The following is a 14,920-nucleotide window of genomic DNA, read 5'->3' on the forward strand; positions in this document are numbered from 1 at the left end:
GTACGGGCTGGGAGGGAGGAAAGGAGCCTCTCAGCTCAGACGTGGCCTCTCGGCCTCTTTGGTTTGAGGTTTCAGGGCTTTGCTTGCAATAACGATGCAATTGCACGTTGATTTTGCAAGAATCGAATAGCCGTCTGCCAAAGGCAGCGCCGGGGTTTTTTTCCATCTCTCTATTTCCCTTCCAGACTTTTCAGTTATCAGCCAAAGCCAGCGCTGCAAAAGATGTGACGTGGTGAGGCAATATCCAGCTCCTGATGTAAATACAATGAAAATTTAATGCTCTGGCAATGGCTAATGCCTTTGTCTCCTTGAAGTCTGCGTGAGAGCTTGCATTGTTCAGGATGTATGCACTAGCCCACAGCAAACATCAAATTTATTGCTATTGTATTGGTTAAAGAAGTAAAAGAGATGACAATGCATGACAAGAGCTGCTATTGAGAGACTGGAGGGAGAGGAGAGGAGGAGGATGGAGACACCACCTCTGGTTGGTAAGGGCTCATGTGGCCTTTTTTCCCTGGTAAAATAGGTTGGGTTTAAACCAGCTCACTTTAAATGCTCCGACGGGAAAGGTGAGGTGTCCAGGAGCATGAGATGAAGCATCAGTGATGAGGGAAGGCCTGTATAGGAAACTGATAGGGGTGTTATTTGTCTTTGAGTGCTGCAGCCGCAGCATCGTTCCCTTGAGGTGTGTATTGCACCCATGCAGTGCTGCTGTCAGCGGCTGCAGGGCCACCAACGTCGGTGGCCTTGTCCTGCCACCTCTTCGCCTGTGGCTGTGGAGCTGCACCATGGTCGGTGCTGGCCACTGAAGTGATCCAGGTTAAAAATACCTTTATTTAGAGGAGGTCCAAGCTGGAACACCTTGCACCCATTCTGCTGCCCCAGCCAGCATCTTCTGACACTTCTTCTTCCCTCCATATGTAGATTTGAGGTTGTACCTGATGTAAGCTTTTTGGGTGATGCTGAAACAACTTTTTAGGGTGAACGGTAACACATAGCTCTTGGGTGGGGACAAAGGGTGGTGGTCCTGAACCAGGGGGCAGCCTGGTGTGGGGAGGGAGCTGGGGTGCTGGCGTGTGGAGGGGTGAAGAGGAAGGCAGGGAAGAGCAGGAGGATGATGCCGTGGGGCTGGAAAGGGGGATGGTCCTGAGTGATGGTTCTGTTGCATCAGGTGGCATCCCCGATTTGGAATAAACTTGTCTCCCGGCAGTAAAGTTGTCTTTCAAAGCGAGGGGCTTTGGTGGTATCAAGCTCCCAGTTCAGAGAAGGACATTTATTTCTTGTCCCCAGGAGTTTCAGCTGTTGCTGCTGTAAATGAGGGTGTGGAGGTTACTTTGTTCAGTGCAGGGCTCAGCAGTTTATCTTGAAAAGAGAAGTGGCTCTTTGGAGCACGGACAAAGTTAACTAGCAAAAAAAAAAAAAAAAAAGGATTAAATATCAGTACTTTGTACACTAGGAAGCTACAATCTGCAGCTCTCTGAAGTGCCATTCCAGATTGCATTTGCTGGATGTCCCCAGCCCACAGGGGCATTATTTGTGGCCCTAAGTTTTCACCTGGGGACAGGTGAAAAACAGGACAAAAGGGACAGCGTGGTTGCTCATTGCTGGCTGTGCCAGTGAGGGCTGCAGCCTGAGCTGCGATTAGGAAGAATTGGCCTGCTTTCTGCCCGGAAAAGCTGTTTTTCTGTCCTTATTAATGCAAGTGGTGAGATTTTGTTTAGGAGCTCTGTCTGCCGTGGTGCTCGGTGGGGTGTCAGCAGTGCCCAGCCTGGGGTGCGTGGGACCACGCAGCGTTGGCTTTGCAAACTGAATGGGCAATTAAACCCCCATGGGCATGAGCAGCATCGTCTTGTAGAGGTTTATGCAGAGGGTGGCTGTTTGGGATCAGTAGAGAGTGTGATGGCCCTTTCCTTCAGGCTGGCTCCCTCACCCAAGCATCCATGACCTCAACATTCATTTTGGGGGGCTGCAGAGTGCTCTCTCCTGTTGGCCAAGCGAGCAGCTAAATAGGAGAGTTGCAGGATCTGTTTTTCAGTGACCTGTGGGAGAAAGCTCCTTCTATCCAGAGGAAGGAATTAGCTCAGGAGTTGTGTGCTACTGAACAGCAACGACCCTCAGTGCTACCTCTGGAGATGCTCTGGAGACCAGAGAACTGGTTTGGTTCCAGTCGGTGGTTGCAGCACCTGGACCAAAGAGCCAAATCCTTATCTACTGTTATAATACTGGTAATTAATTAGCCTTTGAAAGTCCTCAGCCATGCCACGGCCAGCAGCTTGCTTTCATGGTGGATGGTGATGACGTTGTGACAGCAGAGCTCAGGGTACCAGGGATGTTGGGGGGGCAGGGAGAGTAACACGGAGAAAGCAGAAGCTGGACACGGAGAACTAAAAGAATTCCATGGGAGAGATTTCCAGAGAAAAATGTGGTTGAGCTCTGGAAGAGATCAGGATTCTGCACTTACTGACATATACATTTCACAGATCCTCAGCATTTGGACCTTGTCCTGTGTGTGACTGGTCCCGAGTGCTGTATTGAGATATTTTAAGGCTATTGTTTCAATGTTTTTGTCTTGACAATGTTTAAAGACAGAGGTTAATCATGAGGAATTATTTCCCCTGAGCACACACCCTGCCCACACTTAATTAAAAACTACATTTCCATCTAGGAAAACGTCACTCGGGGCATAGAATGGCTGCTCACTGACTCAAAGTGGGAGATGCCGCAGCAGCTCTGGCCATCGGGGATGGGAAGGTGTCTGCTGTGAGGCTTTCTCAGCCTGGCCCAGAGCATGAACAAAGGCTGTTTCTCAGGTCGCTTTGGCTCCCTTGCACAAGAACTGCAGGAGGCAGGGGGAGAACGTGCCCCGGGGGTCTCGCAGTATCTGCTTCAAATGTGGATTTCCAGTGAAAATTAATAAATAAGTGCGGGCAGCTGAACCGCTATGAATTTTAGAAGTCGTAGCGTCAAAAATCGGGTGGCTTGTGTGAGAATTTGGCAGCAGAAATGAATGACCTCGAGTGCTCAGGACAAAGACACGGCCCGCGTTATCAGACTGACTGTATGTAATTACGTACCGCCTGTTTGTGGGAAAAAACACATCGCCCCAGCTGGAGACCAGCTTTAGAAAGTGCTGGAGAGGAGATCACTGATTTGGATGTGCATCCCTAAAGCCTGGAAGCTGAGGTTGTTTTAAAAGCATTTTATCATAAGACCTTAAGCAAGAACGAGACTTCTGTGCTGCTCCTCTGGCAGCTGGAGCTGCTCAGGTGGGAGGGGGCAGCAATGGGACAGGGCACTTCGGTTTTTAATCTAAGCATTACTAAGCATTAATACTATTTTTGGCATCCTTTCTCCTTATTACAAATGCAATACAAATGATAAATGCTGCAGGTGTTACCTTATTTAGTGAAATCTTGACAGGCCAACAAAGCCAGGGAAGAGCATCACCTCTGAAGGAATTCCGTTGGGATGCTGTGCCGTCCTGGGAGAGGTGGGAGAGAGCTGAAAGTGTTGATCTCTTGCTTTCCAGGTGATCCGTTCTGCTGCTGACTGGTCGGCCGGCATTAAATACCACGAGGAGTCAATCCACAACGCCTACATCAGCGTGATAGAGAACAGCAAGCACTACATCTACATCGAAGTGAGTGGCAATGAGGGAAAGCAGGAGGGTGGCAATGCTCTGGGCATGGCTCGTAGCCATCGGGAGGGTAATTCTACTTCCCGTGGCCTGGTCTTAGTTTTTTGGTGAATTTAAACACAGATGGATATTAACACAGCACCTGCTCTGAATTTTTGGGGCTGTTCCCATTGACTTCAGTGGTCTTCAGACCAGGCTGATGGGTATGTATCCTGATAGCCTTACGACCACAAGGTGGGGAAAAAAGTAGACCTCTCCTTTATAAGCCTCTCTGCAAAATTGCCAGCAACTTCCATGGCCTGTGCAATAGTTTTCCTGTCCCCTCCATGGCTTTGCAGTGTCCCCTGCCTATGCCTGAGCCTCCCACTCCCAGGGCTGGTCTGGCATCCGTGCAGCCTCGAGCTGCAGGAGTCTCCTGTGTCGGAGGGTCTCCCAGCGCTGGCTGAAGAGAGATGCTTGTTCTCCCCTTTTTTCTTTCTTTTTAACCTCTTGGTAGGATGTTCTTTATGTGAACTTTCTAAAGGAGTGTGATTAATAAGGACTAATTCATTCCCTAAGCAAGCAGACACACAAAAAAAAGCATCAATTCAAATGGCACAGAAGCCCAGCTATCTTTAGTTGCACTCGGTCTGAAATAAAGCACGCAAATATTTTTTTTGTTCCTTGCTGGCAGTGTCTAACAGGAGCTTCGCTTGCTTTTCCGGCAGAACCAGTTTTTTATTAGCTGTGCTGATGACAAAGTTGTCTGGAACAAGGTCGGCGATGCGATTGCTCAGAGGATTCTGAAAGCTCACAGGTAACCTGTCCTTTACAAGGCAATGAAAGTCTTCCGGTGGCATTTATGTGGTGTGGTGTAAAATAATAGCTTAATGGACGCAACTTTACAGCAGCTTTTCCAAGGCAGAACTGATGCGGTCAAACGTCTGCTTGGGTTTGCAGCAGGGAGGTTCCTCAGTGGTTTCTTTGCAGCCAGAAAGTGATTTTCTGGACTTACCCTGACGCAAATGTATTTTTAACTGTGGAACTTCTTTAAAAGTAAGTCCTTTATACTCCGGTTCAGTGACATCTTTGCGCCATAACCAACTGCGTGGTAAGGTGGGTTAATGGGCAAGGAGGTTGAACTGGGGTATGTGGCTTATTTAAATTATCTGTAGAGAGGATTGGCTTCAAATAGGGAAAGCAAACGCATTTCAAGGGTCTGACTGCAGGGTTCAGCTGTTGTTTGAACGACTTTTGCTGGTAAGTGCTGGAGGGTGTTTACAACCTGCAGCCATTGGACGGGGACCATCGTTGGTTCCAGGATGGATCAAACCCAGCTGTATTTTAGACACTCCTTTTACTTGAGCGTGCCTAACCCTTTGTTAACATTAATATCACAGGTAGTGGCTTGCCTTCACTTTTGATCCTGGACAGCCTTGCTTAAGGTTGCTTTCCTAGAGTCTGTCTTTAAGAAATACATATATATGTGTGTGTGTCATAGTCTACAACTGTATCCTGGTCTTGCTGAGCTGATACACAGAAGACTTTCTAAACTTCTTCCTTCCATCTCTCGTGTGCTTTTTCGCCATGCATGGAGAAGTTTCTTGCGATGATTATTTTTTCCATATTGTAGTTGCCCACAGCTACGCAGGGGCTGCTTTCCCAGAGGTGCTCTCCTCAGAGTTTCAAAAAATTTCTCTCTTTGGCACTTAAGCTTGGAAATTCCCACTTGAGTGAAGCCCAGGCAGACAGACGGGGGTACAGGCGGGAGCTGCCATGAGCCAGGCTTTGTTCAGAGGCAGTGTGGAAAGAGGAGCGCTGTTGAAACCGGGAGAGCATGGGTGTTATCTGCCGTGCCCTTAACAACAGGGCAGGGTAACAGGGTGGAGCTGCTTGTAATCTGTGAGCGGCGATGGAAAGCCTGAATAATTGACGTGAGCTAAGGATGAAAGGCTGGGGTGGATTTTCTCACCCGGGGTTACTGAGGGGGTGGTGCCAGCGCTGTGCAAGGCTGGGGGAAGCACAGGAAAAAGCAGCGTGATACAACTTGAGTCCTCCGATAAAACCACACGTGGTAGGACGGTCTGTCTGCCTGAACTGAACAACCCGCAGCGGGGGTAAGGTGCAGGCCAAGCAGCTGGGAATGGTGTTGCTGGCGTTCCCATCTGGTGGGCAGCCCGGCCAGCATCTCTCTGGAGGTCCGTGTCCCCTTGAAAAGCCACTCTGGATTTCCTGCCTTTGGGCATTGGCCATTTGCCATCGGTGCTTTGCATCAGTTGCCCGCTTCTAGCAATGCTGCTGAGGTAGCAGCAAATTCTGCAGGTAACAGGTAATCTGCTAAGATTTTGCCTCTTCTATAAAGTTTATATAAAGGGTGTCATTCTGTCCAGACGTCAAGAAGTCTAGTACAAAGGGGAGTCACACAAATTGTTCTGTGACCCATTTTCAGATGCGATGCTTGATTCACTTCTGTATTATTCCAGTTTTATGCCAATATTATGCCAGCTTAATGCTGGTGATTCCTAACTGAATATAACATTCAAAGTCTGCACCCTCCAGAGCGCTCAGCATTGCCGAAAATTAAAAATACATGGTTTGTATCAAGTGCTTATGTTCCAAACTGACCCGGGAAAACAATGGAGGTGACACAAGGATGTTTAATTGTAGATTAAGTTCTTTACTTAAGCTTGTACGCTTCTCACTCTTCTAGACTAAATATTTTCTACTGATGTAATTAATAACATTTGTTACTTGGTTTCCTCTTTTTTTTTTTTTCTCATGGGTGACTCTTTAACAAGTTTAATAAACATTGGGCTTAGACAAACAAGCTGCTTTTTGAGGAATGCTTTTGTTGGTAGATCTTTTTCATGACACAAAGAGGCTTCGTTTCAAAGTCTCTTGTTGCGTACGGGTAAGACCTCATTAGCTGTTTCCGAGGTTTGCTCTCAGACTAAAGCTAGTTTATGGTGCGTAGCACGGCTTTAAGGAAGCGCTGGTTGAAATTAAAGGAAAACAGGTCCCCACAGTCTCCCTCCCAGTTCAGATGAGACCCCAATTCTTCATGATTCCCGTGCCCTTAAATCCAAAAGCACAACCTGCTCGAGAAAGGAATACTTTTAACAAAAACTGGCTCATCTTCAGGCTGCTCCTGAAATGGTTTTGTCCTGATTAAACTCTGTTTGCCATCTAGTGGCAGCAGCCTTCAATGGAGCATCCTCCTTCTCCTCCTCCTCCGGGGCGCAGGGCAGGGGATTGCCAGTACCCAGGGGTGCCTGGAAAGCCCTGGCAGAGCAGATGCATCTGGCTCTTGTCAGCAAAGAAAACCCAAAGGTGGGTTTTCTTTGAGAAAAGCCCCAGGTAGGGCCACGGCAGTAGCTTTTGTTCAGGATCAGATCGTGGTTTGGGTACGGTTTACTTTGGGAGAACTCTGAAACTGAGTTTTTGTGCGTTGGGATATACGAGTGAAATACTGGCTTGTGGCTTTTTCCACCTTTTGTGATGTTTGTGACTTCTGAAAACCTGCATGTAGGAGAAACATCAGGTTAGATTTTGATTTTTCTGCTTGTGATAGCTCCGCAGTCTTTCCTGCGGTATGCACCAGTCTGCACCAGTATCGGTGTCACGGGGCTATGGCGATGCTCAAAAGAGCTTTTACAGTGGCAGATATGGTCTGCAAAATAATTAACCTGTCCTTGCACTTCAGTGAAAAAATGTGTTTCTTTTCCTTTAGCTTCTCTTGTTGTCTGCGAGAGCAGATAATTCCTTCTCCCCCTGAAGGTCTGAGCACTGGCTGAAGTCCTGATGACAGGGGATGAAGAGCTGAAAATGGAAATACGCTTCACACTTTGCCCCCTTAAAACTTGTGTAGCAGCTTTGGATGGAAACCAAGTTGGTCAGCACAGGGAAGGTGAACCCCCAAGGGAGCTCACCTTGTACGAAGCTGTAACATTTGCAGGCTAACATGCCCCCAAACTATCGTTTCCAGGGAAAACAAGCGTTTCCGAGTATACGTGGTGATCCCACTGCTGCCTGGGTTTGAAGGAGACATTTCCACCGGCGGGGGGAACGCGCTGCAGGCCATAATGCACTTCAACTACAGGTATTTTTGGGGGGCACGTGGACACAGCAGGTCTCATGGGAAGGACTGAGGCACAGCGGTGCCTGGTAGCCCTGTGCTGGGAATGGGGCTCAGAGGAAGGCAAAATGGTCCAAAGCAAGGTGGTTTTACCAGAAAACTGCTGTGTTATGGTAATATGGCCAGGGCACGGTCAGTCTGTGGAGTTTCCAGAGTGAAAGCTCCCTTCTCTGCAAGGGTTCTACCATACCTCCAGAAGGACAAGCCAGGCAGGAGACACAAGCAGGAGGAAATTGGTGCCCAGTGACAGGACAAGAGATAACAGGCACAAAATTGAACATAGGAAGTTCCATCTAAACATGAGGAGGAACTTCTTCACTTTGAGAGTGCTAGAACAGTGGAACAGGCTGCCCAGAGAGGTGATGGAGTCTCCTTCTCTGGAGACATTCAAAACTGGCCTGAACACGTTCCTGTGCAACCTGCTCCGGGTGGACCTGCTTTGGCAGGGGGGTTGGACTAGATGATCTCCAGAGGTCTCTTCCAACCCCTTATCATTCTGTGATTCTGTGAAAGCATCATCTCCCAAACCTGGCCCTTCTGCCTGAGCTTCCTTCCGCCAGGGCAACCATAGGTCTTTTGAAATTGCCCATGGGTTGGTTGGTTGTTTTTTTTCAAATGAGATGCTGGTTGTGGCTTTTCCAGCCCAGCTGTAATCACGCAGACTCCTTTGCCTACTGTTCTGCATGTGTTGGCTTTCCTTCATGATGTCACTTCACATCCAGACCCTTGGCACAGACGGTAGCAGCCCCGTTCATAACACATCTACCGTCATTACAGTGTGCTCTAGAAGGCTAAAATGCTCTTGGGCTCCTGCATGGATTGGTACAAGCTCCTTTAGGAAATGAGCAGTCCTTGCTATATCAACAGTCGTTTGGGGAAAAATGTGTGCTCTGGAAGCACCGCGTTTCTTCTGCTTGCACGGGGTATTTAGGAGGCATCTGTGTTTGCGATTTACCTCGCCTGGTTCTGCTTCAGCATATGCTGTTGCCTGGAGTCGCGGTGGTGCTGACGGCTGCCTACCTTCTTTCCAGGACCATGTGCCGGGGAGAAAACTCGATCCTGGGCCAGCTGAAGGCAGAAGGTAAGAGCTTTATTCCCCTCCTCTGTGTTGCTTCATCTTGGGTTGCTGCTGTTAGATGGATATATAATGCATGAATTGGATTTTTCGGTTTATTAATGTGGGCTTGCTGTGGCTGAGGGGTTCAGGAGTGTGCTATGGGTTGGTGGGGCTGGTGAGCAACCTTCTCCTCCTCCTCCTCCTCTTTCTCCTCCTCCTCCTCACCCCATGGTGAAGTCTATCAGGTCACCGTGGCTGGGTGTCAGAGCTCGCGCTTGGATGCAGCCCCGATCCGGAGGAGGGGAGGACCCCAGGGAGGAGCACGGCACGGTTGCAGCTGCTGAGGATCGTGTTATTTGGAAAAAGTCCTGAGCAGGGTCATGATCCTGGGAGCAATGAGCCCTCTGCCTCCCCCGTGAATCCCACCCTGGGCTTGTTTCTGGCACTCGTCGAACGTGGAGAGGAAGAACCTGCCTCAGCAGGAGGCTGTTTCTGAGTTGCTTCCTCGCCACAAGGATGCCTGCTTGAATTTGCTCTGCTGGCAATCGGAGCACCATGAAAACCCACCTATCACAAATATAGGGGTGTATATAATGCCTGATTCGGTCTAGGTCTGTGTGCATAAATCTGAGCTGCAGACAAGTACATGAGGACATATTTTCCGTACTGTGCAAGGACAAAACACCTGGTTCCAGCCTCCTTTCTTGCAGGATCTGCAGAAGAACAGTCGCCCAGTCCAGTTATTTTAAGATGTTGGGATCAATTGTGAGCACTTGCTTGCTGCGCAAGGAGGATTGGGGTTATTTCTCACCAAAGTGGAAGTATCCGAGCGGGCAGTGGATCAGAGCAGCACAGAGAGCCCACAGCCAGCTTTAAAAGTCTATTTTTAAAGAAACTTATTTCTATTATGTTTGTTTATTTATTTTTTTTTAAAGTCAAAAGTGAGCTGTTATTCATATGGGTCTTTATATAAAGAGGCTCTCTTCTCTTTCCTCTCTCTTCCACCTCCCCTCATCCCATCATATTTGTTTTCTTTTAACTTTCAGTTGGAGATAAGTGGATAAACTACATATCATTCTGTGGACTTCGAACACACGCAGAGCTGGAAGGAAAACTAGTCACAGAGCTCATCTATGTTCACAGCAAACTGCTTATTGCTGATGACAACACAGTTATAATCGGTGAGCCGCGGGGGGGGCTTGCAGGAGGGGTTTGGACCACTCGATTATACCTGCATTGATCCCATGGCTTCTCTGCCCTCTACTCAGTGCAGGCTGCCGTGCTGTTTGCTTTTCTATGTTGTGATTTATTTATTTTTTTCTCGTGAAATATTTTGCTGTTTTAAAAAAAAACAAAACAAAACAAAAACAAAAACAAAAAAAAAACCACAACCCAACAACAAACTCATAAATTCATCAGGAGGGTAGGTAGGAGGGAGGGAAAGTATTTGGAGGGCTGTCATTTAATTTGTTTTTCTAAAATGGTTTTAAATCTCTGTGTAACAGTGAAGAGAATCCCAGTGCAGGGAATATTGTCCATCTGTCTTGTATCAAACTCTGCTCTAGCAGGAAGGACTTGTGAGACTTGTCATCTGTTCCTTAAAGAACAGAATGTGCTGTAAAATTTGGAAGGTTTGGACAACATGTGTCATTTATCAGCTCCATTTCCTAAGAATGGGGAAATATGTTATAACAAGTAATAGATATCATTTCATCTGTTTCTTTTACCGTATTTGTTATGAGACCAAAAAGCAAAGGCAAGATCTCAGGCTCAGAGTCCTATATCGCAGCAGAAAAGCAGAGGTTTTTGCCTGTTTCTTTAAAGAAACCCTTTTCGATCTGTTGTATCAGCAATGAAAACTTTGCCAAAGAATAACTTAATGCCAGATTTTGCAAGACTCGAGATACTCCCCTCCTCCAAAGCAGCAGTTGAGCCTGTAGCCTCGGATAACCTGTGGCTAGTTTTGCTCCTCTCTTACCCTCTCAGGGGTAAGATCCCATCTCCAGTATGCAGAGAAGCCCAGAGGTGGTTTTAATGTTACCGCAGGAACAGTGTTGTTGCAACTGCGATGGTCTTGGGGCCTGAGACAGCTCTTCATTTTTATTTTCTGTACCTCTAAGCTTGAGGATGGGGTTTCGTACAGCATGTGCATCTGTGCTGGCTGGTGAGGTGATGGGGAGCCAGTGTCATCCCTTTTCCACCCGAGAAAGAGGCAGTGTGTGGAAATAAAATGCTAACGGAGCTCTCGGGGTCTGTGTTTCCATAAGGAATCTCTGTTTGGGGAAGCCACAGATGGTCCCCCATGGAGATGAGGGATGCAGAGGGCGGTGGGTGGTGGAGGAGGATGCGCAGGAGCATCCCACGCAGCGGTGGTGCATTGCCGGTCCTTCCCTTTCCCCCTCGCCAGGCTCTGCCAACATCAACGACCGCAGCATGCTGGGCAAGCGGGACAGTGAGATGGCCATCATCGTGCAGGACACCGAGACCGTCCCCTCTGTGATGGACGGGGAGGATTACAGCGCTGGCAAGTTTGCCCAGTCCCTCCGGCTGCGGTGCTTCAGGTAGGGGATGCAGGCAGGGCTTGCTCAGGTTTAGCGTCATTTAGCATCACCACTTAGCGTCGTTTAACCCAGAGTTTTGCTGCTGTTTCACTGGCATTAGCCTTTCTCACGCTGCTCCTGTCCTCAGCTCGGCAGCTTGACTTAAAAATCATTTTGCAACAGGATTTCGCTAGGAAAGCTCATAAACAAGACAGTGATATTTTGCCTCCAGATCCTGTTTTCACGCTCTCTCAATTTTGGGTGATGGTGTCTCTTTCTAATGGAAGTTTCCTCACTCAGAGCAGCCATCTGGCCCACAACACGGCCATTTTTTTCATTAAGACCTTTTTCTTTTTCCTTTTTTTTTTTTTTCCTCCACCCTGTTTCCCATCTGGACAGTTATTGCACAGAAAAAAAAAAAGATAAAATAGGGCAGTGTTACGGCTGACAGACTATTGCAGGGGATGGGAGCAGGAGGGCGCTGGGAGCATACAGGGTTTGGCAAGTCCCAAGGAAACTTTTCCTCTCCTGGCATTTCTTAGGAGGGAGAGTGCCCAGTGCTTCAGCCTCTGTGTGCATCAATCCCTTTGTCTTCTCAGGGTTGTCCTTGGCGGCTCCGATCTCAATCCGGAACACCAGGATCCCGTCTGTGACAAATTCTTCAAGGAGGTGTGGATTTCTACAGCGGCTCGCAATGCCACCATCTTCGACAAGGTGAGGAACGCAGTGTCTTTCCCTCCCCTCCCCTCTTTCCCGTGTGGCAGCAGCAGATGCCAACTGGAGAAGCAGCACAGCGAAGGCAAGGGCAGCAGGTCCAGCTCCAAGAGGCTGGACTTTCAGAGATGCTTTGAAGGAATGAGTAGTGTTGGTTGCAAGAGCTGTGAAAAAGAAACTGGAGATTGTGCATCCTCAAAGTGTGACAGCAACCCAAGAATCATAGAATGGCTTGAGTTGGAAGGGACCCTAAAGATCATCCAGTTCCCACCCCCCTGCCATGGGCAGGGACACCTCCCACCAGACCAGGTTGCTCAAAGCCCCATCCAGCCTGGCCTTGAACCCCTCCAGGGATGGGGCAGCCACAGCTTCTCTGGGCAACCTGGGCCAGTGTCTCACCACTCTCACAGGAAAGAATTTCTTTCTAATACCTAATCTAAATCTCCCCTCATTCAGATTAAAACTGTTACCCCTTGTCCTATTGCTACAGTTCTGATTTCTCCTTTTATTTGTATCAGCTGTAGCTCCAGTGAACGGCCGTTGTGTACTTACTGCTTCTAGTTGGCCCATAGCGTAACTGGAGTAGAAGCCAATTTTACTTCTGGTTTCTAATGAGCTTTTGCGGTGATCAGAAAAAGCCCCGGAGCTTCCCCTCTGCCCGCTCTACCCGTATCACAGATAGGCACGTACCTCTTCCCTCCCCGTTCTCCAGGCTGTTAATTAAGTCACTCCCATCCGGGGGAATTTGCATTAGGTGTTTTGGTCTTTCTCGGGAACTCTGCATTGCAGTATTTCCCCCACACTGACATGCCACTTCTCCTTTCTGTTTTGGTCAGGTTTTTCGATGCCTTCCCAGTGACCAGGTGAATAATTTAACCCAGCTGCGCGATTTCATCAGCAAGCCCAAATTGGCGAATGATGATCCCGTGAAAGCAGCGGAAGAATTGAAAAAGATTCGTGGGTTTTTAGTACAATTCCCCTTTCGTTTTCTGGAGGAAGAGTACTTGCTTCCTTCCGTCGGAACAAAGGAGTCCATGGTACCCATGGAGGTTTGGACTTAAGAAGACGCAGACTGCTGTACGTTTTAAAGTCTGGTTCTCTAGAGACAAGTTGATGAGCGATACGGGATTTCGGAAAGCTTTTTATTGCTAAGGGAAGCAAAAAAAGAAAAAAGATCTCCACCAAGCTAACGTGCCTTTCTTAAGGATTTTGGTGGAAGAACTTGAAGCAAATCGACACTAGCAAAGGAGAGGAGCAGAAAGACATGGAAATTACAGCAAATGAGAAGTTTATCCTCTGAGGAGTTACTTCTTTAAGACCTGTTCTGAGCACATAAAGGATGCAGGCAACTTCCTAGGATAGGAAATGCCAGTCGGTGTTACTGCTGTGTACCGTGGTTGCATATGTACCGTGATCGTGCTGTGGCTGCGCAGGCGTCCTGGGCTGCGTGTGCTTCTAAGGCTTTCGGGTGGCTCGCCGGAGCCCCCCCATCACCCCTTCGTACGTCGTCAGAGCACGTCACGTACCTCTGGAGCTGTCGGGAAAGGGCTGCTTGGTGCTGCCTCGGGCTGTCCTGCCATCACAGCTTCCCAAGTGAAGGTGTTTCGCTTCTCACATGGAAACAAACCAACAATCTTGTGTCAGAATCAGCGTTTTCAGTCTCTTCTCCCCTCTGGGGGAAATAAACCCCCTGTTTCTACCACAGCTGGAGCAATCAGCGGTCCTCACGCCCAGCCTGGTGCTGCCTGGCTCTTAGAAAAGGGCAGCCTGGATGGAGACGGAGGTGCTGGAAACCACCGGAGCTTGCTGGCCTTTGCCAACACGCAGAACGTCAGTTCGTTCCAACTATGCATGAAGGCTTGTCTCCAGGAGAGGATCAAGGTTTAAACTCAAGCCTTCACTCTCCAGAGCTGAAGGAAAGGAAAGCTCTGCACGTGATGGGACAGAAACTCAAAAGCCAGCATGGGCTGAACTTAACCCTGTGCTCTAAGTCCTCCATTCATGCATTTCTATTCTGGTACATAGGTAGAACTTTCTCTCCATCTCTTTCCTCCCTATTTAAAGAAGGGAAAGGCCGTTGAGCTAGAGCAGAAGCTGTGCTCAAGCTGAGCTGGTGCGTCTCTCTGCAGATGGGGTGAATGCAAGGGGGAAGGGGAGCAGTTAGCAAAGCCTTGTCTCTGGTCTGCTTCATTGTTAGACCAGCCACAATCTTGAGCTCAGTCATGCAGGACGTGTCTTCCCCAACACAGGTGAAATTCAGCGTGCCCAGTCCCACTTTCCGTTTCTGTAAGACAGTTTCCAAAGCTATTGTGCATCTCACTGTGCAGCAAAGCAGCCGTTTGATTCAGCATCCCTGGGCAAAACAGTACTGCTCCTGGGTCTGGACCTCACGTGGTGGGTGCCATCCTGGGTCTTTACACCATCCTCCATCCTGCAATGAGCTGTGTCTCCCGATTCCACGTCCAGATCCAGTCCTAGGAGAGGTTGTCCCCAGCAGGCAGCAATGCCATGTCAAACAATGAGAGATCAGACTGTTAGAAACGCCTAACGAGAGTCAGATCAGGAGAAATGGGAGGCTGAGCTCCTCTGCTGCCACTGCATCCAGTGGGATGCCTTTGCTAGCTGGGCTTAACCCTGTGCCCGTCTTTCCTTGGCAAAAAGACCAGGTGAACTAGTGTTTATTTTAGTGCACAAGCAAGTTTCTTTTTTTCCTTTTTTGGCTCTTCCAACAGTCTCACCTGTTTTTCATAGAATGGTTAGAGTTGGAAGGAACCTTAAAGACCATCTAGTTCCACCCCCTGCCGTGGGCAGGGACACCTCCCACTAGACCAGGTTGCTCAAAGCCCCATCCAGCCTGG

The 14,920-nt window shown here is 48.5% G+C and overlaps 1 protein-coding gene across 1 annotated transcript in view; it reads left to right on the plus strand.

Annotated features, from left to right (window-relative positions):
• PLD1 (phospholipase D1) overlaps positions 1-13,217 on the plus strand; it is a 62,709-nt gene extending 49,492 nt beyond the window's left edge. Inside the window, exons 20-27 of the mRNA XM_074154063.1 lie at positions 3,530-3,640; positions 4,345-4,433; positions 7,602-7,715; positions 8,783-8,832; positions 9,855-9,989; positions 11,216-11,369; positions 11,948-12,062; positions 12,899-13,217. Coding sequence (XP_074010164.1) covers positions 3,530-3,640; positions 4,345-4,433; positions 7,602-7,715; positions 8,783-8,832; positions 9,855-9,989; positions 11,216-11,369; positions 11,948-12,062; positions 12,899-13,123 — 993 coding nt within the window. The 3' untranslated portion in view covers positions 13,124-13,217. The remainder of the gene's footprint in view (positions 1-3,529; positions 3,641-4,344; positions 4,434-7,601; positions 7,716-8,782; positions 8,833-9,854; positions 9,990-11,215; positions 11,370-11,947; positions 12,063-12,898) is intronic.
• Positions 13,218-14,920: the final 1,703 nt, after the last annotated feature.

This window comes from Numenius arquata, chromosome 9 (genome assembly GCF_964106895.1).
Source record: "Numenius arquata chromosome 9, bNumArq3.hap1.1, whole genome shotgun sequence".
In the NCBI taxonomy this organism is placed as follows: Eukaryota; Metazoa; Chordata; class Aves; order Charadriiformes; family Scolopacidae; genus Numenius; species Numenius arquata.